At 40.4% G+C, this 26281-nt stretch overlaps 1 protein-coding gene across 2 annotated transcripts in view; it reads right to left on the reverse strand.

The window, feature by feature from the left end:
- The window catches only part of LRGUK (leucine rich repeats and guanylate kinase domain containing), a 113693-nt gene that overhangs the window by 37968 nt on the left and 49444 nt on the right, over positions 1-26281 (reverse strand). For both annotated transcript variants that reach the window (XM_024737964.1, XM_024737963.1), the window contains exons 11-15: positions 23960-24079; positions 11766-11862; positions 7576-7689; positions 5351-5552; positions 4633-4728 (exon numbers count right to left, since the gene is read on the reverse strand). In XM_024737964.1, the coding sequence (XP_024593732.1) occupies positions 4633-4728; positions 5351-5552; positions 7576-7689; positions 11766-11862; positions 23960-24079 (629 nt within the window). The remainder of the gene's footprint in view (positions 1-4632; positions 4729-5350; positions 5553-7575; positions 7690-11765; positions 11863-23959; positions 24080-26281) is intronic.

Consider the following 26281-nt stretch of genomic DNA (forward strand, 5'->3'; position numbering starts at 1 on the left):
GGCTGGCCGGGGGTGGGGCAGGGTGGGTTTTGTTTATTTTGCTCAATGGGTATAGAGTTTCTGTTTGGAGTGGTAAAAAATATTTAAAATAGACAGTGAATACAATTAATGCCTTCTAGGTGTACATCTAGAATGGCTAAAATGGAAAATTTTATGGTTTGTTTTTTTTACCACAATAAGAACGTATCTTTTAACAAAATAGAAAAATATAAGAATAGTGAAATCCAATGCTGAAGGTTCTTTCCATCTAAGCCCTCCTGGTTTCCTATAATCAGACACGAGTTTTTCCCCCCACTTTTGCAATTTAACAATTCACATAATTTGCGAAATGATACCATGACCTTTATTAGGGACAAAGGCACCACTTTATGGACTAGTAAATTGCTCAATTTTCCCCTCTTTGACTCATCATCACCATCATCATTTTTCTCTATCATTAGTCAGAATTCTAAATAATGATTTTCAAATAAAATTCTATTTTATGATCTCTATAGCGAGAACTCAGGGTGGTGGTTGGATCAGCTATTTAAAAGCTTTGCAGGAAGTACTATTCCAGAAATCAGTTGTAGAGACGAATGGAGAGTAAAGGCATGCCATATACTGAGTTCTGAATATAGTGAGTTTTTCCTTATTTTATAGACATAATATTGTTTACTCAGGATTTTTTAAAATCTTCCTGCTTTAGAAATGAATATTATCTGCATTGTTATAGGGGAAAAAAAGACAATTCTGTACCTTAATTGATATACATTTTTAATTAACGGTAGATCTTGAGGGTTTATGATCACTCTGTACCCAAAGATCCTGCGGGTTTATAATCACTCTGTACCCAAAGTTACTATTTTATACATGCAGCTAATGGAAATTTAATTAGTCTCTCCTCTGGTGAAGGTTTGCACTTCTGGGTCCAGGCTGATGGGCCGCTGTACTGAAATCTGGATAAACACTGGGCTTTCTTTCTTCACTTTATTCCACTCTCATCATTAAGAGTAGAATTTAAAATTGCATTCTCAGTTACAAATTCGTAACATGAAATTACTACAGATAAAGCTATGTATTATTACTTCAAATGTTTGGCAATCATTTTCACTTTGCACTGACACTGCTTCTATGAAAACAATGCCATTGCCCATCAGATTTCTGTCTGTACTGAAGCTGAATATACAGATGGACAGTCTAGCCTGATTAGGGAAAACCTCAACTCTGGAAGATCAGATTCTAAAATGCTCCAGAATATTATATAGAGTTGTTTGGGTTTTGTTCAAGTGATTTCTCTAATCAAGTTAATGATTATTGATGAAAGTTAGAATGCAAAACTAAGGCTTCCCATTTCCAGTCCAGTTTTTTAATTGCTCAGACATAAAAACTGGCTTTCATAGAATCTTAAATATTTTTTATTTTAATTTCTTACCTTTGACAGCTCAGTTATACATAAAAATTATTCCAGTATACTAAAATTATGGATTTTTGCTTCTAGGGATCCCATTTACATTTATGTAAGTTATGTAAGTCTTTATGTAGATATAGCTAAACCACAGAATCTAAAATCAGAGTGACCCAGCTCAGAGGGGAGGCCAAGAGTTGACAGCCAGCCAGGCCTGTGGCAGTGACCCTCTGGGGCTCTGGGCCCTCCTCAGGGAGCCACGAGATTCATTTTGAGGTGATTATGGTTGGGCTCTGCTCTCCTGCAGTACACCTGTTAACATCTGGCCCGCGTGTACCTCACAGCCCTGAGACTCAGAGGGGCCGCTGGCTCTACTCCTGGGCCACCAGAGACACTTATAAGCTTATTAATAAGGACTATGTTAATTACAATTTTTAAATACTTGAATAATATCTGGCCTCCACAAAAATCACCTTATGTGCAAATTTATCCTTAAACTATCAACTGAAAAAAAGTAACTTCCTCCACAGATGAACTGTATAAATAAAATACAGGGTTTGGCTTCTTAAGAAAACACATTAGTTTACAAATAGTAAACTTGTCAGAAAAACTGGCGTCTATTGAGGTCAATGATTTGGTATATTAAGTACAAACCTACCCATCTACTTTTAAAAGCTGGGATTCAATTAGTCAGTAACTGGATGGACCAGTTTCAGGTATTCAACATATCTGAGAGTGAGAACATTCTTACTTACAAATTCCATAATTCATACTTTTCATTAAATCAGACAGGTCTAACCTAATTAGTCCAAATAAATGAAGTTTCATAAAACCCTTCAAAACAGGAGTCTATTTTCTATGCGCACATTATCTGGTCTGTTAATTTGCCAAGCGGCAGCTACAGCCAGTACTCAAGTGCTCCTGATGGCTGCAGAGCAGGACAAGCTGGGGGCCGCACCCCACCACCGTGGAGGCTGAGTCTTGCTCAAGAACCACAGTTGAGAGGCGCCCTCAGTGCTGCTGATGGAAAACCACGCTTGTCTCAGTTGCTCGGAACTGCTCAGGCTCAGGGGACCGACTCAGCTTTCTCCAGACCGCTGAGGGGCTGGTTTAACAGCCACGGCAACAACTTATTAATTCACAATGGGAGATGGGCCTGGCACAGGGATGGGGCAGGCTGCTCTCACCTAGGGGGCAGCCCCATGGGAACAGGTCCATGCAGGGGACCAAACTAAACATCAGAGGTTGCTGGACTAGCAAAGATTTAAAGCAAAGGGAGCCAGATTTCCTCAAGAGAAGCTTCCATGGAGCTTCCATGGAAGCCTCATTAGATACAACTGGACAGGCTCAGCTTTCTAAATAACAGACTGACGTGGAGGAGGAGGCCGTGCGGGATTACCACCACCCAATGCTCATCGGACGTCCCCCTCCGCGACACAGCACAGCCCTCCCTCCGCCAGAGGGGCCTACTTTCACAGCACGCACTTTCTTCTGGTACTTTCCGGTTACTTGTCTCCTAGGAGACGCAACTGGAAGGAAAACCTCGGTCATTATCTGTTGGTTGTTACCATTTTCACACCGACCTCATTCCAGAATTCCATGGGCACCTGATCTGGAGAAATTGTGTAGAGTTGCAAAGCAGCACCGTTAGTTTGAACTCCGGCAAAACCGTGACCGGACCTGCTTCTGCCTGGCCAGGATGCAACCCGGCCAGCAAGATCCTACGTGGGCAGAGTCACAAAGGCTAAACCACACGTACACACAAAGCTGTGGAGCATCTGCACGGCATCGGCACAGCAGCAAGAGTCTTACGTTATATTCTACATTATGTGATACGTGAATGCAGTTCAGTCCACTGGGGGGACATGCTTTTTATTATTATTATAGTGGTGGTAAAATACATGCAACATAAAATTTGCCATCTTAACCATTTTTAAGTGTATGGTTCAACAGTGTTAAGCACACTCACATTGTTCTGCAACCAATTCTCAGAACTCTTTCCATCTTGCAAAACTGAAACTCTGCCACCATCAAACAATGCCCCTGTTCCTCTCTCCCCCAGCCCCTGGTAACCACCCTCCTTCCTTCTGTCTCTATGAATTTGTCTACTCTGGGTACCTCATATAATTAGAATCATGCACTATATGTGTTTTTGGTTATTTCACTTAGCAGAATGTTCTCAAGGTTTATCCATGTTGTAGCGGGTGTCAGAATTTCCTTCCTTTTTAAGGCTGAATACTATTCCCGTGTACATATAAACCATATTTTGTTTATCCATTCATCTGTCAATGACTGCCTGGGTTACTTCCACCTTTGGGCTACTGTACCGTGAATAATGCCGCTGTGAACGTGGGTGTACAAAGGCTGTGCAACACCTTGATTCAGTTCTTTCGGGAATACACCCAGCAGTGGAACCACTGGATCATACGGTAATTCTATTTTTAATTGTTTTGGGGAACCACCATACTGCTTTCCATAGAAGCCACACCATTTTACATTTCTAATTTCTCCACATCCTTGCCAGCACATTTTCTATTTTTTGTTTTGTTTTGCTTTTTCATAGTAGCCATCCTAAGGGGTGTGAGGTGGATTTGGGGGGAAACTGTTAAATACATCTCAGAATACTCATGTACTAAAATTCTAATTTAGGGTTTTAGAATTCCTAGATTCCAAGGAGATGCACGTATATATCCCATGTCATTTGCTGTGCATGATTCATGAGGCAGGTGGGGAGCATTAATTCCATCTAACAAGACAGAAGCTCAGAACAGCTAAGCAGCCTGTCCCAGGGGGCAGCAGGGCCGGGACCAGCCTCACATCCCCTGACCAGTGCTCTCCCGTTATACTCTGTAGTGCAACATTTTGAGGACTATGGAAATGCAAAGAAAGGGAGAGAGAATCTCTTGGATTGGGACAATGCTGTCAAGCAGAACACCACCTCAGCCCCCTTAGGAGCCAAACTTCCAGGAGGTGGAGTTCTGAACTGTGGGGCTGACCCATACCTACCATGAGTAGGTACTCCAAGGTACTGCTTAAAGGAAAGTCTTGTGAGGTCCATTATGGTCACCTTGACAAGCAGAGGGACTGGTCCAGAGGGCTGACTCATGCATCTTATTTGTGGGGACCAGAGGAAGTACAGGGATTAAAGAGTCAGAACCAGCCCCATGGGAACAGGTTGATGAGTCCCCAAATAACAACCCACAGATTTGTTTTCCTTTCCATGCCAAACAAAAGGGACAGAGCAGTACCTGTGGTTGGAGCCAAACTCTTGGCAGTTGCCTCCGACAATCCAAGGTATTCTCTAATGAGCTGACTCAAAGTTTGGTAGGCAACATCCAGATCATCTACAGTAAGGAAGAGAATGTATGTTAAAGCAACAGAATTATATCAAAATAGAGCCAATCTGTGGTGATGGTTTTTTAACTAGATCTACTTTTATGAATACTGTGGTAGGCAGAATTCTAAGACCCAATGACACTTCACCCTTGTATAATCACCCCCCCAACACTCGAGGGTGGGCAGAACCTGTGAACATGATGAGCTACGACTCCTGTGATTACGTTAGGTTATATAGCAAAGGGATTTTCACGAATGTAATTAAGGTTACTTATCAACTGAGTTTGGGCTAATCAAAAAGGAGATTATCTAGGTGGGCCTACGCTAATCACATGATCCCCATAAAAGGAGGTTTTCTGGTTGCAGAAGAGGAAGGCAGAGACTCGAAGCATGAGTAGGATTTGATGGGCTATTGCTGGCCTGAAGATGGAGGGGGCCATGTGGGTAGGACCTGAGAGCAGCCTCAAAAACTGAGGGTCACCCTTGGCAGATAGCCAGCCAGCAACCAGGGACCTCAGTCCTACAACCACAAGAAACTGCATTCGGTCAACAATAAGAAGGTACTTTAGAGCAGATTTTTCCCCAGTAACCTTACACTTCAAAAATAAAACTTTGCTGAAAGTTACTGACCTGCATTGACTACTGCATCAAAATATCCTGGATATTTCTGATTAATTTTAATATAAAGGTCTACTCTGGAGACAGCAAATTCAATCTCTATACGACTGAATAATCCTTTTCTCCTCAAGTAGCCCTCATATTTTTTCTTGTCCATGGGTACCACCAGGATGTATCGAGGCTCAAAATAGGAATGTTTTAAACTTCTTACACCCTATGCATTTAAAGAAAAGATAATCAGTTAGAAACAGAGACACAATTTAGAAATCGTTTAGGAGATACGTGACAACATGGGTGTAGTAAGTACTGAGGAATTTATTTTACCTGTATAATTAGCTATTATTTTCCTACAAGTATCCCAGGATTAGGTTACTTCTCTCTGCTCATCAAATATCACATTATCACTGGAAAAATAAGAATTTGTCCTACCTGGTTATCCTCTAACTAATCATTCTAATGCGTATGACTCTTAAAAGAGAAAACTGCTAGAGACAAATAGGTATGCTCACTGCATCTTTATTACTGAAAAGTAATTTCAATTCTACATTTCAAAAGGCATCCTTGCAGCCCCAGGAGATAGAGATCTTACCATAGAGAAAGGCTCCTCTGTTACCCTTTTGTCATGGACTTGGGCCCTTCCTGTTCCTAAACCAGCAACCTGGTTGGCTGGTTCCTACCATCTCTCACAGCCTGTACCCAGAGCACGGGAAGGCCAAGCTCATGATACCCTGCTAACCAGGAGCCCACACAACCAGGGAAGCAGTGGCAGGTAGTGCTCTGAGGATCTGGAGGGCTGGGTCAGGGCTGCAGCTCTCCAGCTTCTGTGACTCTGTGCAAATCCCTCAAGCTCCCTGAGTAATCAGGGTCCTTATCTGTGAAATGGAAGAGCTACTCCAAATGGACTCTAAAGTTTCTTCCACCTCAATCCTACCATCAATAATTTAACTTAATGTTCAAAATCTTTGTTTTTAAAAATTCAGGGGGAAGAAATACAGGCTCTTTTCAAAAACAATGTCTACAAGGGTCAATGAGGAGGACAGTTGGGAAAAATGGTTTAGCTGGGAAGAGTCAGGAATAAAGCCTGGTTTATGGACTCAACCTCTTGGAAATGAGTAGGAAAAAACTCTCAGGAAGGAAAAAAGTAAAACAGGGGCCAGAACTCAGAACCATTAAACTGGAAAAAGTTAGACACAGGAGCTGGTGAGTCTCTGCACTCAAAGTTCCATTAATTTTTGTTTCTGCCTTGTCCAAGAAAGACATTTTAGGGAAAAGGTCTTTCTTTTGGCTAATTAGCATAGAAACAAAGTAAACCTTCTTAAGGATGTACAACCAATCAACTGCAGAATGATAAGAATTGCAGGATTTTTAAGTTAGGAAAATTAACAAACTGGAAGAAACGTGACCTGTTTCACTGAAGCGAGGCAACACTTAGACCAATACAAAGGGCTGAAAAGGAATCCCAGTCTCCTGCTCTCGGAAGTCAGAGAGGAAAAAAGTTTTAAGGGAGATTCAAGTCGATAGTAAAGGAATATCAAAAAACCAATCAACTGTCTTTGAAGATCTCAAATAGTTAAATAAAGCCACATAATTTTTAAAACAAATGAGTAGGAAATTCCTAGTTTTACTCTGGAGTTGATTTTAGAGAGACTTCTGTATATTCTAATTACAGAAGATCACTGGGGGAAGATACTGGGGAAGAAAGAAAGATCTCCTGAAATCTGCAAGTCTAAATTGCTCAAAGTATGAAAAGATAGTAACCAGTGAGCAGCTGGAATCAAATGGCAGCATGGCCCATGCGTCTTCCCCGGAGAAGGAAGGGACAAGGTCAGTGGCAGGGCCCTGCCACTGTCCTGTGTGGACGGGGAACCAGTTCCACACCCTGTAGGAAACATTTTGTCTGATATCACTTATACAGAGACCAGTGCTCTAAAAAGAAAAACGGATAATTTAGTGAGGAAATAACTTAGAAAATAAATCTTGAGTGGCAGTTTTACTCCATAGCATTTGGGTGATGTCTAGTATTGTAATCTAACTCCTGTCATTTGAATTATTTATATCTTGCTTCCCCTAAGCTAATTACAAACTTAAAATCTCACAAATTTGTATGCATTCCTCTTGGGCCTAGCAGTGTTCGGCCTACACATTGTAGATCCACACACTGTAGCCCCCTCCCCAATCCCAAATATATATACACATTTACACATTAAAAAGAAATCGACTGAATGGAAAGTACTTACTTCTATTTCCATATGCACACAGCTTGCTAAACCATCTCTTGCGATATCTTCTATGGTGTCCCTACTTAATCCATACTTGTGATTACCATAATTAAAGGTTAGAATAAATTTCCCCTGCAATGTAAGAAGTACAAAGATTTTCCTATAACAGCTGCCATCACGGAATTTAATATAAATAAAATGATTTGATGTCTTACTTTTATATGATTCCATAAAACGTACAAATATTAGCAATTGTATAAGGATGACAATGGGTTGATGAAACTTAATACCAAACTGCGATACAGAAATTCATTCAGAATTCCCAGCTGGCCAAAAAATATTAGGCTTTTGGAAATAACCAGCTGACCAAACGTTAGAGCAGAGTGAAGGCAGTGAAGCTTATGATAAACAGATCATTTTGCTTACTTACCCACTTCCTGCCAAAGCTGCACTATAAACCTTCATTACTGAGAAAGCCAAACTAATAGTTCACCTTTTGCCTCAGCCATTTCGGCTATGCCAGTACACCAGGTCTCCCCCAAAAGCTTCCATTCTCAAGTGCCTTGCATTCCCAGATAAGCCTGAAGGCCATGAATTACAGCGACATCCATAAACCTTTGCATCCTGAGATAAGCGATGAAAAACAGACCCATCCTGCTTTTCCTTATAAACATAGCTTTTTACTGAAACTGCCCCAAATGTATTCAGCATCAGTATTGTGTGCCCTCTAGTCATCTGAGGTACAAATACTGCCTTCTCTCTATATTCTGGAAGCCCAGTTCTTCCTGAAACTGTAGTCTCATGCAAAAAAAAAAAAAGCAAGTAGAACACATCTCTCAAAATTGTTTGAACTGGACTTCCCTGGTGGCGCAGTGGTTAAGAATCCGCCCGCCAGTGCAGGGGACACGGCTTCGAGCCCTGGTCTGGGAAGATCCCACGTGCCGCGGAGCAACTAAGCCCGTGCGCCTCAACTACTGAGCCTGTGCTCTAGAGCCCATGAGCCACAACTACTGAAGCCCGCGCGCCTAGAGCCCGTGCTCCTCAACAAGAGAAGCCACCGCAATGAGAAGCCCACGCACAGCAACGAAGAGTAGACCCCGTTCGCCGCAACTAGAGAAAGCCCGTGCGCAGGAATGAAGACCCAACGCAGCCAAAAATAAATAAATAAATGTATTAAAAAAAATTGTCTGACTTTTCCTTTGATGACATTATATTTATTAGACAAGATTTAATCTAAACTGGGACGCTGATGACAACAGAAGGAACAAAAATGTGGACATCCTTAGCCACTGTGACTCCTCAGATAACATGATTTTGAAATAAATAATGAAGTGAAAACTCCCAAGGCCAAATCCCATCAATTGAAGCCCAGCAAAAGGCACCGCCGTCATTAAAAACAGTAGCAGTCAGGGGTCTTTGATGCTGCCCTGTGCCTCCTGGCCCAGATGTTCTGGAGATTTGCATGTGTGTATGTTGTGGGGCGGGGGCGCTGCCTGGCGGGGGGTGTTCGAAGGGTAGGAGACATACGGTGTCCCTCAGGAGGGTGGGTCTCTGGGGGATGTGTCTGTTGCGGGTGATGAGGAAAACCCCCATCCACCATAATCAGAAGACATTTATGTCATATATTCTATAAGTTAAAGACCCAGCAATAAATATCCTTTTACTTTACTCCCTCAATGTCATACTGTGTTCTTTGGGACAAATACTGTGACTCCTTTCCTTTTACTATCTATATGATATCTATATAGATAGACACCTGAGTCTCCCCGTAAGGTACGACAAACTTTATCTTGTTTACTGTGACTCACTCTGTTTTCATAATGCATATTTGAATCACTTTTCAGATATATACTATGAGTTTGTTTACTTGTGTGTACAAGGGCCTCCCTCTGTGGATCCCAAAAACATTTTCTGGAAGGATGTAAGGTTGGGAGAAATCTTGCACTGTACTTGTGTACATAAAACAGGCCTTGTTTAACTGATTTGTTAAGAATTGAGATGAGTGGTCCCCCAGCTTCTGGAGGGTGATACTCCTTTCACCGCTTCCTGCCTGTGGATTTCTTAATAAACAGCAATAATCATATCTCAGAGACCTCCAGATCTGTGATCTTATTTCCACAAGAGTAGAAGAGTCTCTGCAGGTAAGTGACTGTGTATATGGCCTTAAGAAGGGTTCATGCGTCTGTGGGCACATGGGGGGATGATCTTTGTTTTTGGGGGGGTGTGGAGTGTATGGAAGCATGTGCTAGTCTGTGTGTACCTGTCAGAGTGGAGAGGTGTGACTGTCCACAGCAGGCATGCCAGGGTGGGGTGTGCCCGGGCTGTCTGTCAAGGGGTACTGTGACTTGGGAGGGGGCAGGCTGGCTAGGGGAGTGTGCATGGAGAGGGGCTCTGTGTACAGAGGCTGAGTGTGTGGGCGTGGTTTGCTCCCCTGACAATGTGTCACGAGTTTCTAATCTCTAGGTTTGTCTCTCTTCACAAAACAGCCTCAAGCTCACTTGAAAGAAAAGAAGATCTGAAGCAAAATCCAAGTTGAATATGATGACGCCCTTACAGTGAAGTAATATATGTTAGCAGAAGCAGGAAAAATGAGTACTTCTCAAACACACAAGCACTCCCATAGAGGGAGTAAAACTAGAAGACTAAATATAGTACAAAAGTACAGTGATTTCTCAGACTAGGAACTGAACCAGACTTACTTGATTACAGATATGATAAGGTATGAAACATCAGAGGAGCACACGGGGCACGGAGCACAGTGGAACTAAATCAAGAAAAAATGCCCCAGACTCTAACAAGAGAAATTAACATCAATTTGGGGAACTAGCTGTCTTTCAACCCAAAGAGTCCTAAGAGAATGCTTCTTACTAATATCAAGATAACTCCTCAGGTTTCTCTTAACGGCTTTTAGAAATATAAAGTCTCAGAGTACCGTTGGTACATAAAACCGAACTTCTAAAACATAGCCCTAGGAGAGAAACTCATAAAGAATTTCCAAGATGTTCTTTTGACAAGATTAAAGGGAAAATGGCCTAGGGATTATAGGGTTTTTTCACTTGGGTTTCTCTGTGAATGCAAGAGAAAATACGCACCATGTGTAAAGCTGGTCATTCAAAATTAAACTCGTGGCAACTGCAGAGCCTATGCTTAAATGCTCCACAGTTATGAGCACTGAGGTATAAGCCAGGTCCATTATTTAGGGATGGGGCAGAAAAAGGATGGAGGATGGAGAAGGGGAGGGAGGGGAGGAGGGATGTAGCTGTAAGAGTATCACTGGTTAGATGGTAATCTTTCAAAAGCAGAAGCATAGACTAGTCCTTAACCCCGTCCTTCAGGAAGCTTCAGGGGAAAAAACAAAGAGCTGTGTAGGATTCATTTGGTGATAGAAAAAATGGTAATATAAACAAAAATAAGGCCCAAGGTGAAGAGAAAATAAAAGGCTTACAGATTCATCAGTAGTGATGAAGATATGAGATGTTCTTTCTGTTTAACTGAAGTCATGGGTGAATAAGGTTGCCCAGAGCGCCAATGAAATGGACAAGGGCAGGGTAGTTATCCTCACCTAGGAAAGACACAGACCTCAAAGAAATGAGGAAACTTCTCCTGTCTACTGTCGAGAGCTTCCACATGCATTAATGACCTCCAGGACTTAGGACTTCTCACACAGCGATGTTATGGTGGAAGGTCAAGTCTGTGTATGTGTCCAGGGAAGACCAACTGGCTGGGACACACCAGTGCGAAATGGTGTTTAGGGTCACAACAATTAGAAAGCACCAGTGATAACAAACAGAGGGAGTGGTCTCTGGACAGAACGCGCCAACCCCCAACCCCCGGTCAGTGCTCAATTCACAAGCTTGCTGCGACACATCAAGTCTTTGGGAATTGTTTATCTTGAGTAAAATCTGAGCAGTAGAGCAGCACCCGATAAACACAGACCTCAAGATCTTTTCGCGGTGCTCTTTCTTCCATTTCCTTAAAACGTCTATTTATTCAGTGTCATTGGAAACTTACAATATTTTCTCCAAGATCATAAAATAAAGCAGCATGTGAACAATGATGTATCAAATGGTTTAAGAAAAAAACCAACTCAATAAGAACACATCTCTCGGGAAAAACACAAATATAATTCTCTTTCTTAACACTATTTCCTAATATTTCTACCAGAGAACATACATTTCTTGTGCATTAAATATAAAGAGCAGTCTTACCATGTTTAGCATTTCATCAAAAACTTCTTGAGAGATAAAATGGTAATCAACCCGATCCCCTTCTCGAAAGTAAGGCAGTCTTGTGGTGTGGCAGGCCCTGAAAACAGAATGTAGATAACCTCGTCTCTTTCTATTAATTTGAAGTTCAAAATGGAAAAGGTTTTGGTGTAAAGTATGTTTTCAAAAATTAAAATTGATCCACAAAACATAAAGTAACATTATTCTGAAAACCCTGAGTTCTGGCAGTGCTAGACTACATTCACTTGCTATACTGCATGGGGATTATAAAAACTTTTGGATTATCGACACCATATTTTCACTCATTGTTCTTTATCACCTTCTGAATCACCACCTCTGACATCACATCATAATACTTTAAGAAGTATAACAGTATTTATTACCCATATACTTTCCACCCAAGTGCTTTCGTGCTCTCTCTGATCTATGGGCTTTTTCTGTAACGCTTCCCTCCCCGTTCCTCTGCCAGGTTAGCCCACTTGTCTTCAGGACTCAATTTAAGGGTCACCCCCAAAAGGCCTTTCCTGACTCCCTGTGGATGGGTTCTGCACCTCTTCTTCATCCACCCTGAGCCTCAGTGCCTGCCACCAACTCCTCCCAGCCCCTTATTCAGGACCCCATCTCCTCTGCTGCCTGAGGGCAGAGACCAGCTCATTCCTTATTCCTGCCACACTTATCAGTACTATGTACGAACCTCCCACGGGAAGCCATGATTCCAAAGCTGAATGGCATTCTCAGCTCAACCAAAGAGGCCTTTTCTGCCCACTGCCTGAAATAGCATTCCTACCCCAGCCCACCACGCCCCCAATTACTCTCCATCACCCAAATTGCCTTCTCTTATCTGTCTTTTCCTATCTTCTCCAGCAGGACATACAAATCATGAGGAGAGGACTTTATCTTGTTGGTCTTATCTGCCACTGCATTCCCCATGCCTGGCCCACAGTAGGCATTTGCTAAAGATTTGTGACATGAATGAATTAATCGAACGTGTGAAGTGGATGGCAGCTGTGATGAGCTCCATTTTAAGATGACTATAGAAATGACTTGCCCGAGGCCACAGAGCAGGCCAGTATCGGTCCCAGAACTAGACTATGGGGCTCCCATCTAGACCAGGACTGTTGATTTCAGACCATGCTGACTTCCCAATGTTAAGTTCTGGGAACGCAAACTGATTTTTAGATTATCCTATGGTTTTAAAACAGGAGATGCAAGTAGCTAGACACTTGCCATGCTATTTCATTGATTGCTCACAAAAAGACATGAGGCAGGTGCTACTGTTTTTATTTTACAGATGATGAAACTGAGGCACAGCAGTAAAGTAACGTGACTAAGTAACAACCACAGGATGACACCAAAGTCAAGTCCTTTTAGTATCACACTAAGACGGTAAACTCACAACCTCAAAATCTTCTCCACTTCAAAGTCAAAGACAGGCAAACTTCTCTAATTCATACCGCTGTTCCCCTTCTTTAAAATCAAGAATTAGCTATACTATAAATTTAAAGGTCTTAACATTACATTTAAATTGTATACACAGGAAAGAGCACATTTTAAGAGAAGGCTATCAAAACACCATGACGTTTGTTGTGCTGTTTGCATGCACTGGAATTTCTTTATACCCCTTGGCAGGGACATGAGACCTTCTGTCTACTGGTGTCCTTGACAGTCAGGACAGATAACTCGCTGACTTGGCATCCCGTACCACACACCCTTAGCATAGCCTATACACACTGCACTGAATTTGCATTTTCCAACAAAGGAATTGAGTAGCAGGGATTTTTTCAGAACTTCTAAAAGGAAGACAAAGCAAAGAAGCAATCTGAAGCTTCTAGGCAGGTAAACAAAGAGATGGCTTCACTGACATGGAGAAAGCTATGACAGAACCAGCATCCACTACGGAACTTTCTATTAAGAAGGACCTAAGATGACCTGCAGTTTTTTGAATCTGTCATCCAATTTTCACATATAGAAATGTTCGCTGTGTAGTATGCTGCCCAAATATGAATGTCTTGAAAAGGAAATACTTCACAGGGAAAGCAATGTTTCATTAAACTCAGAAAAACATGACGCCAGATTTTAGACGAAGAAATTTGCTTGGGCCACCACCTTCAACATCGTTCCTCTCTCCTGTCTAAATATAATTTCAATTGTAATTTACATTTCCATGAGTTTATTATTTACTAGCTCAATCACGGTAAATTAATTAAATCATGGTTTGTAATGGGAGCCATACTCCCTGTTAGTTTCATTTAACAGACAAAAGAGCTGTGTTCGCAATTAACTTCAGAATACAACACTGGCACTAAAAGTCTAATGGTGAGTCAGACATTCTTAAAGGCCAATTCACTGGCCAGCTGTCACTGAGGATCCTAACAAACCAAGTCCATGGAGAGGAGGAGATGATCAGGAGGGAAAGGAATCTGGAAGGCCAGGCCAAATAATGAAATATTACCAAACCCAGGAAAATGTAAGAGGAAGAAGAAACAATGCCTAAGAAGAGCTAGCAGGCAGCTGAGGAAGTAGACATTTTTTTAGTGTGATTCAGAAGCATGAAGATTTAGAATCTCAACTCTGGACCAGATTGCTTCAAGAAATAACTTGTTACTGCACATATTTAGGCAGAGGCTTGGCTGTGAGCACACCCAAATTCAAGCACATTTATAGCATGCCATATTGTTAGCAAGGGAACTCTTTCACTGGGTGTCCACAAAAGCCCAGGTATTCCTAGGGCATTTGGTAGGCAAATTAAATTGGTCCCAATGCCCAATGCAAACATATGTCAATAAATTGCTGGATACAGTTTAAGAGATCACGAACAGAGAAGATTCCAGCACATACTGTGTCTGAGTATCAAATTCCAGGAAGCCACTACTCTGTCCACTTTCCCGTAACTGCATACCACTCTCTAATTCATGCCATTATCACCTGTCACTATATCCTAACCAGTCTCCTCATCTCCAGCCTTCCCTCTGAGCCCCCTACCAAACTGCCCACAGGGGACACTTTCTAAAATGCAGCTGTGATCATGACACTCCCCTGCTTAGAGAACCCTTATGATCAGACCCCTATTTTTCTGGTCTTCTGCCATCTTCCTCCATGCTTCAAGCTTAGCCACACTACAGTGTACTTTCAGTTAATCAAATGTGCCAGGCTTCCCTGGTGGCGCAGTGGTTAAGAATCTGCCTGCCAATGCAGAGGACACGGGTTTGAGCCCTGGTCCGGGAAGATCCTACATGCCGCGGAGGAACTAAACCCGTGTGTCACAACTACTGGGCCTGTGTGCCACAACTACTGAAGCCGGCGTGCCTAGAACCCATGCCCTGCAACAAGAGAAGCCACCACAATGAGAAGCCCATGCACCGCAACAAAAGAGTAGCCCCTGCTTGCCGCAACGAGAGAAAGCCTGTGTGCAGCAACAAAAACCCAATGCAGCCAAAAAACTCAAATGTGCCTGTTGTTCTTTCTGCCTGGATCTCAGGCACCTGTTCCCCCCTGCCTCAAATCTCACATCCCACTTATCTTTTATTTCTCCTGTCACAGAGGCTCTTTACTTCCCTCATCATAGCACCCATCACACTGTCTTGTTAGCATTTACTTATCTAATCTCACAGTAGAGTGTAAGCTGCCAGGAGGGCAAGACTCATGTCTGCTTGTTTTACAATTTTATCACTGGTACAATGCACATGGATGGTGCTCAAGAAACACTGACTGAAGGAATAAATAAACCATTCTACTAGTCTGTCACACCTGTATAAAGAGACATTAGGTCAGATGGCTCTTGGGGAGCTATAGCTCATACCATCTCATTTAGCTAAATAGCTGCAGGCTTTTATTTTACCATATTATAGTGCTAAAAATAAAATATAGTTAGTAGTCAACATCATGAAAAAGGTTACACAAATAGAGATTGCTATAAAACAGAGATCTAAGGAAGAAGTATACAGTTTTACTTTCATGACTATTCAGATCACTTTCAAGGCCTTAAATCTGGAAGATGAACAGGCGTGCCAGTATTGCTTTCTGTTTCTCTCATTACCCAGCACTTTTCTAGGAAGCCACTGATTTGTATGGTACTGTTAAGACTGGAAATAAATGGAGACACTCCGAAGGCAGTAAATGCCTATCTCTAGGCCACTTGTAACTAATACAAGTAAAGAAAGGACATCCAACCTATTTCTAAAACCAAGAACAAATGGTAAAATCAGATCCTTGGACAAGAGCACAATCCCTCAGCCATTCCAATATTTGTTATACCACCGAGCCATATTTTTAATATTTATACATCGGGATATGCAACTTAGCATGTGAAAATTTCATTGAATGTCTTGGTCTTGGGTGAATGCAATTTAAAAAGGAAGACAAGGGCTTCCCTGGTGGTGCAGTGGTTAAGAGTCCGCCAGCTGATGCAGGGGAAGCAGGTTCGTGCCCCAGTCCAGGAAGATCCCACATGCAGCAGAGTGGCTGGGCCTGTGAGCCATTGTGCCTCCGGAGCCTGTGCTCCGCAATGGGAGAGGCCACAACAGTGAAAGGCCCGCATACCAAAAAAAAACAAACAAAAAAAAGGAAGACAAAATGCTGGGAGAAAATGAGATAAATAGGAGGGAGAGAAAACATTCAAGTAAATGGCAGAGAAATGAGACTGTATTCAGCCCTTTTTTTTCCATTTAATTAAAAATCAATAAAATATATGATGGATAAAGAATAAAATAAAATAAAATTTAAACAACAGCAATCAACAGTCCCTGCCATCAGGGAAGTTGCACAAGCCTCTTAGCCTCATCCACCAGAGGGCATACAGCAGAAGCAAGAAGAACTACAATCCTGCAGCCTGTGGAACAAAAACCACATTCACAGAAAGATAGACAAGATGAAAAGGCAGAGGACTAGGTACCAGATGAAGGAAAAAGATAAAACCCCAGAAAAACAATTAAATGAAGTGGAGATAGGCAATCTTCCAGAAAAAGAATTCAGAATAATGATAGTGAAGATGATCCAGGACCTCAGAATGGAGGCAAAGGTCGAGAAGATGTAAAAAAATGTTGAACAAAGACCTAGAAGATTTAAAGAACAAACACACAGAGATGAACAATACAATAAGTGAAATGAAAAATACACTAGAAGGAATCAATAGCAGAATAACTGAGGCAGAAGAACAGATACGTGACCTGAAAGACAGAATGGTGGAATTCACTGCTGTGGAGCAGAATAAAGAAAAAAGAAGGAAAAGAAATGAAGACAGCCTAAGAGACCTCTGGGACAACATTAAACGCAACAACATTCGCATTATAGGGGTCCCAGAAGGAGAAAAGAGAGAGAACGGACCAGAGAAAATATTTGAAGAGATTATACTTGAAAACTTCCCTAACATGGGAAAGGAAATAGCCACACAAATCCAGGAAGCCCAGGGAGTCCCATACAGGATAAACCCAAGGAGAAATACACTGAGACATATGGTCAAACTGGCAAAATTTAAAGACAAAGAAAAAGGATTGAAAGCAGCAAGGGAAAAATGACAAATAATATACAAGGGAACTCCCATAAGGTTAACAGCTGATTTCTCAGCAGAAACTCTACAAGCCAGAAGGGAGTGGCATGATCTACTTAAAGTGATGAAAGGGAAGAACCTACAACCAAGATTACTCTACCCAGCAAGGATCTCATTCAGATTCAACAGAGAAATCAAAAGCTTTACAGACAAGCAAAAGCTAAGAGAATTCAGCACCACCAAACCAGCTCTACAACAAATGCTAAAGGAACTTCTCTAAGTGGGAAACACAAGAGAAGAAAAGGACCTACAAAAACAAACCCAAAACAATGAAGAAAATGGTCATAGGAACATACATATCGATAATTACCTTAAACATGAATGGATTAAATGTTCCAACCAAAAGACACAAGCTTGCTGAATGGATACAAAAACAAGACCCATATATATGCTGTCTACAAGAGACCCAATTCAGACCTAGGGACACATACAGACTGAAAGTGAGGGGATGGAAAAAGATATTCCATGCAAATGGAAAGCGAAAGAAAGCTGGAGTAGCAATACTCACATCAGATAAAATAGACTTTAAAATAAAGAATGTTACAAGAGACAAGGAAGAACACTACGTAATGATCAAGGGATAAATCCAAAAGAAGATATAACAATTATAAATATATATGCACCCAACATAGGAGCACCTCAACATGTAAGGCAACTGCTAACAGCTCTAAAAGAGGAAATCGACAGTAAGACAATAATAGTGGGGGACTTTAACACCTCACATACACCAATGGACAGATGATCCAAACAGAAAATTAATAAGGAAACACAAGCTTTAAATGACACAGTAGACCAGATAGATTTGATTGATATTTATAGGACATTTCATCCAAAAACAGACTACACCTTCTTCTCAAGTGTGCACGTAACATTTTCCAGGATAGATCACATCTGGGGTCACAAATCAAGCCTCAGTAAATTTAAGAAAATTGAAATCGTATCAGGCATCTTTTCTGACCACAATGCTATGAGACTAGAAATGAATTACAGGGAAAAAATGTAAAAAACACAATCACATGGAGGCTAAACCGTACGTTACTCGATAACCAAGAGATCACTGAAGAAATCAAACAGGAAATCAAAAAATACCTAGAGACAAATGACAATGAAAACATGACGATCCAAAACCTATGGGATGCAGCAAAAGCAGTTCTAAGAGGGGAATTTACGACAATAAAATTCTACTTCAGGAAACAAGAAAATTCGCGAATAAACAACTTAACCGTACACCTAAAGGAACTAGAGAAAGAAGAACAAACCAAACCCCAAGTTAGCAGGAGGAAAGAAATCATAAAGATCAGAGCAGAAATAAATGCAATAGAAACAAAGAAAACAATAGCAAAGATCAATAAAACTAAAAGCTGGTTCTTTGACAACATAAACAAAATTGATAAACCATTAGCCAGATTCATCAAGAAAAAGAGGGAGAGGACTCAAATCAATAAAATTAGAAATGAAAATAGAGAAGTTACAACAGACACCACAGAAATATACAGCATCCTAACAGACTACTACAAGCAACTCTATGCCAATAAAATGGACAACCTGGAAGAAATGGACAAATTCTTAAAAAGGTAGAACCTCCCAAGACTGAACCAGGAAGAAACAGAAAATATGAACAGACCAATCACAAGTAATGAAATTCAAACTGTGATTAACAATCTTCCAACAAACAAAAGTCCAAGACCTGATGGCTTCACAGGTGAATTCTATCAAACATTTACAGAAGAGTTAACACCCATCCTTCTCAAACTTTTCCAAAAAATTGCGGAGGAAGGAACACTCCCAAACTCATTCTATGAGGCCACCATCACCGTGATACCAAAACCAGACAAAGATACTAGAAAAAAAGAAAATTACAGACCAATATCACTGATGAATATAGATGCAAAAATCCTCAACAAAATACCAGCTAACAGAATCCAACAACACATTAAAAGGATCATACACCATGATCAAGTGGCATTTATCCCAGGGATGCAAGGATTCTTCAATATATGCAAATCAATCAATGTGATACACCATATTAACAAACTGAAGGAGAAAAACCACATGATCATCTTGATAGATATAGAAAAAGCTTTTGACAAAATTCAACACCTATTTATGATAAAAACTCTCAAGAAAGTGGGCACAGAGGGAAATTACCTCAACATAATAAAGGCCATATATGACAAACCCACAGCAAACATCATTCTCAATGGTGAAAAACTGAAAGCATTTCCTCTAAGATCAGGAACAAGAGAAGGATGTCCACTCTCACTACTATTATTCAACATAGTTTTGGAAGTCCTAGCAATGGCCATCAGAGAAGAAAAAGAAATAAAAGGAACACAAATTGGAAGAGAAGAAGTAAAACCATCACTGTTTGCAGATGACATGATACTATACATAGAGAATCCTGAAGATGCCACCAGAAAACTACTTGAGCTAATCAATGAATTTGGTAAAGTAGCAGGATACAGAATTAATACACAGAAATCTCTTGCATTCCTATACACCAATGATGAAAAACCTGAAAGAGAAATTAAGGAAACATTCCCATTTACCACTGTAACAAAAAGAATAAAATACCTAGGAATAAACCTACCTAGGGATACAAAAGATCTGTATACAGAGAACTATAAGACACTGATGAAAGAAGTTAAAGATGATACAAACAGATGGAGAGATACACCATGTTCTTGGATTGGAAGAATCAATATTGTGAAATGACTGTACTGCCCAAAGCAATCTACAGATTCAATGCAATCCTTATCAAATTACCAATGGCATTTTTTACAGAACTAGAATAAAAAATCTTAAAATTTGTATGGAGACACAAAAGACCCTGAATAGTCAAAGTAGTCCTCAGGGGAAAAAAACGGAGCTGGAGGAATGAGACCCCCTGACTTCAGACTCTACTACAAAGCTACAGTAATCAAGACAATATGGTTATGGCACAAAAACAGAAACATAGAGCAATGGAACAAGACAGAAAGCCCAGAAATAAACCCACGCACCTATGGTCAACTAATCTATGACAAAGGAGGCAGGGATATACAATGGAGCAAAGACAGTCTCTTCAATAAGTGGTGCTGGGAAAACTGGACAGCTACATGTAAAAGAATGAAATTAGAACACTCCCTAACACCATACACAAAAATAAACTCAAAATGGATTAGAGACCTAAATGTAAGACCAGACACTATAAAACTCTTTAGAGGAAAACATAGGAAGAACACTCTTGGACATAAATCACAGCAAGATCTTTTTTGATCCACCTCCTAAAGGATAAATAAATAACAAAAATAAACAAATGGGACCTAATGAAACTTAAAAGCTTTTGCACAGCAAAGGAAACCATAAACAAGACTAAATGGCAACCCTCAGAATGGGAGAAAATATTTGCAAATGAATCAACGGACAAAGGATTAATCTCCAAAATATATAAACAGCTCATGCACCTCAATATTAAAGAAACAAACAACCCATTCCCAAAACAGGCAGAAGACCTAAATAGACATTTCTTCAAAGAAGACATACAGATGGCCAAGCGCATGAAAAGCTGCTCAACATCACTAATTGTTAGAGAAATGCAAATCAAAACTACAATGAGGTGCCACCTCACACCAGTTAGAATGGGCATCATCAGAAAATCTACAAACAACAAATGCTGGAGAGGGTGTGGAGAAAAGGGAACTGTTGCACTGTTGATGGGAATGTAAACTGACACAGCCACTATGGAGAACAGTATGCAGGTTCCTTAAAGAACTAAAAATAGGATTACTATATGATCCAGCAATCTGACTACTGGGCATTTACCCTGAGAAAAACCATAATTCAAAAAAATTCATGTACCAAAATGTTCATTGCAGCACTATTTACAATAGCCAGGTCATGGAAGCTACCTAAATGCCCATCGACAGATGAATGGATAAAGAAGATGTGGTACATATATACAATGGAATATTACTCAGCCATAAAAAGGAACGAAATTGGGTCATTTGTAGAGATGTGGATGGATCTAGAGACTGTCATACAGAGTGAAGTAAATCAGAAAGAGAAAAACAAATATCGTATATTAATGCATATATGTGGAACCTAGAAAAATGGTACAGATGAACCGGTTTGCAGGACAGAAATTGAGACACAGATGTAGAGAACAAATGTACAGACACTAAGGGGATAAAGCGGCAGGGGGATGGGGTGGTGGTGGTGTGATGAATTGGGAGATTGGGATTTTCATGTATACACTGATGTGTATAAAATGGATGACTAATAAGAACCTGCTGTATAAAAAAAATTAAATAAAATTAAATTCAAAAAATAAATAAATAAAATAAACAAGAGCAATGACTTGCCCCAAGGATGTGCTTTGGTTTTATCATTTGCTTTAATTAGAAAGTTGCTGCATGTAATAGTAGTACTATCTGACTTTCTCAATGCTTGAAATTACTAGCTCCCTAATACCTTTTCTTATCCAGTGATATGCTCTCTGATCCTTGCTTTGGTGAATGATGTGCTGTTGAACGAGCCCTGGCCTCTGCCCCCATGAGGGTGCCCATGCATGGTTAGGCAAGGCTTCTGAGCCTGTGAGGGAGGTGGATGCATGAGTGTGGGGTATTTATGGGTGTCTTTCCTCTTGCTACTAATCCCATCCAGAGGAGAAAAACAGCAGTGGCAACAGTAACAGTATAGGAGCAGGAAGCTAATTTTAGGATTATGTTTTGTCATCTTGTGCCTCCACACAAACTGCATATGCTGCTAACTAAGGTCTGAGTCCCCTACCAGGTTATAAGTTTCATTAAGGCAAGGGCCTCACCGATCTTGTTCCCACTGTATCTTCAGGACCTATCACATGAGAAGAACTCAATAAATATTTATTGAAAGAATGGATGAACAAATGAATGAATCCCTTCATCTCTCCATGTATCCATCAGTGGAGGTTGGGAAAAACCACCTATGCTTCTTACCACAGTTATTTCCCACTAAATTTTGCATATAATACCATTAATTCATTCATCCATCCATTCACTCAATCACTTAGTCTTTCATTTAGCAAATATTTCTCATGCATTTATTAAGTTCCTGGCCTTCTGCTGAACAATGAGAACTCAGTGGTGAACAAAGCTGACATTGGTCCCCACCCTCATTGGGCTTACAGTCGAGCATGGGAAACAGGCATTAAATACATCATCCCAAGCTTGACGGATAGACATTCTAATAGGGGAAAAGCAGGATTTAATGAAAATGAACATTGAGGGGGCCTATCGAGGTGAGAATGTTGAGGCCGACTGGATCAGAATCCTGACGATGAGTTAAAAAACACCTCTAAGAACACATCTGGCCCAGTGTGCCTCAGAGTGCGTATCGCAAACAAATATGAAGGATAGGCTACGAACCATTTGCAACAGAATTGGTGTCAGAGATGTGAAAGGACTTCTAACCAGGGAAAGCTTTGGTTTATGTAAGTCTTTATGTAACCAAAGTCTTCAGCAAAGCTTTGGTTTGCTGAAAGGTTCCAGGTTTACACATTAGCACGATAGTCAGGATACACCTTTTTGCCCTAATTTGATCGTCCGTTCATTGTGCTCCACTTATCTTTTGAAACAGGTTCAGTACCGCCGTATAAGCATAATGACACTCTGTACTTTTTAATTCTGATATTAAGTTTTAATTTATTTTCGTTGCTTCAGGGTGTTTAGAATATATTAATGAGTAAATTATTCTACAGTATTTGTATTCTGGATTTGTTCAAATGAGGAATGTAATTTTAGATCTCTAGATAACTAGACCTGTTTAAAATAGTATTTACATTGTCTGAACGTGTGTAGCTTAAGGGAAGGAACCTGTATGCAACAGCTTTAGAAAATAATTTGCATTTCTTTTTCTTGCTGTCCTATATATCTTTGCAGTCACATTCTCAGCTCACTGACAAACATCACTAATCCAACAGTAATGTCTTCGCCATACATAAAAAAATAAAAGAGGAAACCAGTTTAAAAGGTCACAGCAATAACTAAATCTGAGACCCAGACACCTTTAAAAAGTCTGTAAATCCAGCTGAAGATTTTCTAGGATGGTTCTAGGCTTTTGGACATATTCTGCTATTTTAACTGAGTCATTAGGGAACCACACAGCAAAATATCTGCTCCAGAAAACTGAAAGTGTATTGAATGCTAACCTGAGGGAAAGGAAAAGGAAATCTTTTGCTGCCATTTCTCTTTCCTTCCTTCTGAAATATTCCCTCAAAAGAGAAAGACCCGCGTGGAAATAAAGCAGCTGACGTGCTGGCAGCGTGGGCTCCAACACAGATTAGGAGAGGCTGTCACCGGTGCACAGACCCACCCACCCTCCATCACAACATTGTGATTCATGTTGTCGCACCACACGGCAACAGGAGGAGCCCGTGTTCCAACACCATGATGCTTTATTACAACCACATGTATTTCCAAACCTTGGGGCGTGATTTCGGCTGTCACTGAATTAAGTAAAACAGTTGGAGGATTAAAGTAAAAAAAAAAAATACAGTGAATATCACAGTGTAATAACTGGCAAAGAACCTCATAAGCCTTCTATGTACATTTTAATAGCCAACATTAGCAATATCCGACATTTTACAGCCTTACCAGCCAATAAAGAAACTTACCCGTATCTGAAGTAAGTGCTGAACTGTCTGCAGAGGCGGTGAGCGAGTTCTCGTGTACCACATGCTTGAGGACCAGCTAATACCAACATGGGATAAGGGGCATCCAGACTAGGAAGGGTGCTGCAACAGGGCAGAGCAGACATGCATATTAATGCATCCAGTGTGTAAAGTGTCCATGTCACAATCACAATTAATCCAGTAATCCAGCATTTACTATATGTAGACACTCTATGGAAGGATGGTCCTACTTTCCAGAAGCAAGTCGACTGCAAAATAGCAAAAAAATTTACCTTAACAAGATTTTTTTAAAGGAAAAATATGGTAAGAGATATTAATTCTTGGTTGATAAAGTATTCCCCCCAAGAACTTCAAAATGAAAGAAATAAGACTGCCCTCTGAGAGGTAAACTTTAACATCTGTATCTATCCAATTAGAACACAGATGTGAAACTAACACAACATCGTAAAGCAATTATACTCCAATAAAAAAAAAGAATACTCATGTGCAAAGAAAACAGTAATCACTGAAATTTACCTGAGCAGTTACTATATGTCAGGTGCTATTCTAGGCATCTTACATGCATTACCTCATTTAATTATCACAGGAAGCTGTAATAACACTTAACACATAAAGAAACTGAAGTACAGAGAGGTTAATTAACTTGTTCAAAGTAAAAACTAATAAGTAAGAGCTGATATATGAATCTCGCATGGCTTCTGGTCTAAAAGACCAAAGGACTAATTTATATAAATTCTCTTGCAACATGCAGAGCTGAAGTGTTTGGGTTCCACTCAAGACACAAATTCTAGAAGTATGGAATAAAATATAATATTTTGAAAAAAATCATGGTTGAGGTATAGATTCTGGGAAGAATGGGGGCCGTGCAGCATAATTTTTCAATCTCTCTGAATACTCACAGGAAAACAGAAAAACTTGAGAACAAAAGCCCATGGAAAATGTGGATAACAAACCAGATGAAAAGCCACAAACCCGCAAGACTTCTATGGCACTGGAAGCTGGGCAAGAGGAAGAAGGAGGAAGCAACGTGCAGCGTCTGAGAACAAGGGAACCCCAAAACAATGGGTATCCAGCAGAAAGCAGGCAGGTTGAAACTGCGATGTCCAAAAGCCTACACGTGAATGCGCATAAACGCTGTATTTGTAGTAGCCAAAAACTGGAATCAGCCCAGATGTCCTTCGATGCTAATTGTGGTGTATTCATACCAAAGAATACTACTCAGCAATACAAAGGAATGAACCATTGATATATTCAACAGAGGCTAAGTTTAAAAAAAAAAAAAGTCAACCCCAAAAGGTTATACATATACTCTATGATTCCATTTATATAGCCTTCTTGAAATGACAGCATTCCAGAGAAGGGGAACAGATTATTGGTTGCCAAACGTTAGGGAAGATCAGCAGGAGGGAGGTAGCTGTAGCTATAAAAGGGAAGCAAAGGGATCCAAGTGATAAAACTCCTGTACCTTGACTGGAGTCATGCTCATATGAATCTACACATGTGATAAAATCGCATAGAACTAAATGTACACAGGAGTACATGCAAAACTGGTGAAACTTGATAAGGTTGGTGGCTTGTATCAATGTCAGCTTCCTGGTTTTGATATTCTACTTTAGCTAAGCAAGATATTACCACTGGAGGAAACTGGGTGAAAGATATCTAGAATTTCTCTGTATTATTTCTTACAACTGCATGTGAATCTAAAATTACCTCGAAATAATTTTTTTAAGTAACTAAAGGAAAGAATTTTGAGAGAAAGTGACAAATATTGAGGATAGGCAAAGGAGACCTTCTTCCTGAAGAAGAAAACCAAAGCTAAGGAACAAATATTAAAGACTGTCATTCAAGAAAACCTTTCTGAAATTAAAAAAAATAAAATAACACTATACAATATACCTGAGAATATTAGCCTAGAACAACTGGGCTATAAATGGTGTAACAATAATACCAAGACATAGTCTAGTAAAATTACTGGGCTTAAAAAAAGCTGGGGGGATTATTCAGCTAGAAAAAGAGAACACATGATTTATAAGGGGAAGAAAATTAGATTGTCACCAGTTTTTTGACAGCAATGTTTTGCACCAAAAGAAAATGGAGAAACCCTTCTAATATCCTCAAGGGAAAAAGTGTGAGCCATGGACTTTACATATAGCAAAAATGACTTTCAAGTGTAAAGGGCAGAGAATATTATCAACATGCAAGATTTCAAGAGATCCTGATTCCACAGCTCTTCCTAAGGAATCTGCTAGAGAACAAGCTTCATACAACCAAAATGACTCAAGAGGTGGCCTCAGTTGTAAGGGC

This window comes from Neophocaena asiaeorientalis, unplaced genomic scaffold (genome assembly GCF_003031525.2).
Source record: "Neophocaena asiaeorientalis asiaeorientalis breed wild unplaced genomic scaffold, Neophocaena_asiaeorientalis_V1.1 scaffold364, whole genome shotgun sequence".
Classification (NCBI taxonomy): Eukaryota; Metazoa; Chordata; class Mammalia; order Artiodactyla; family Phocoenidae; genus Neophocaena; species Neophocaena asiaeorientalis.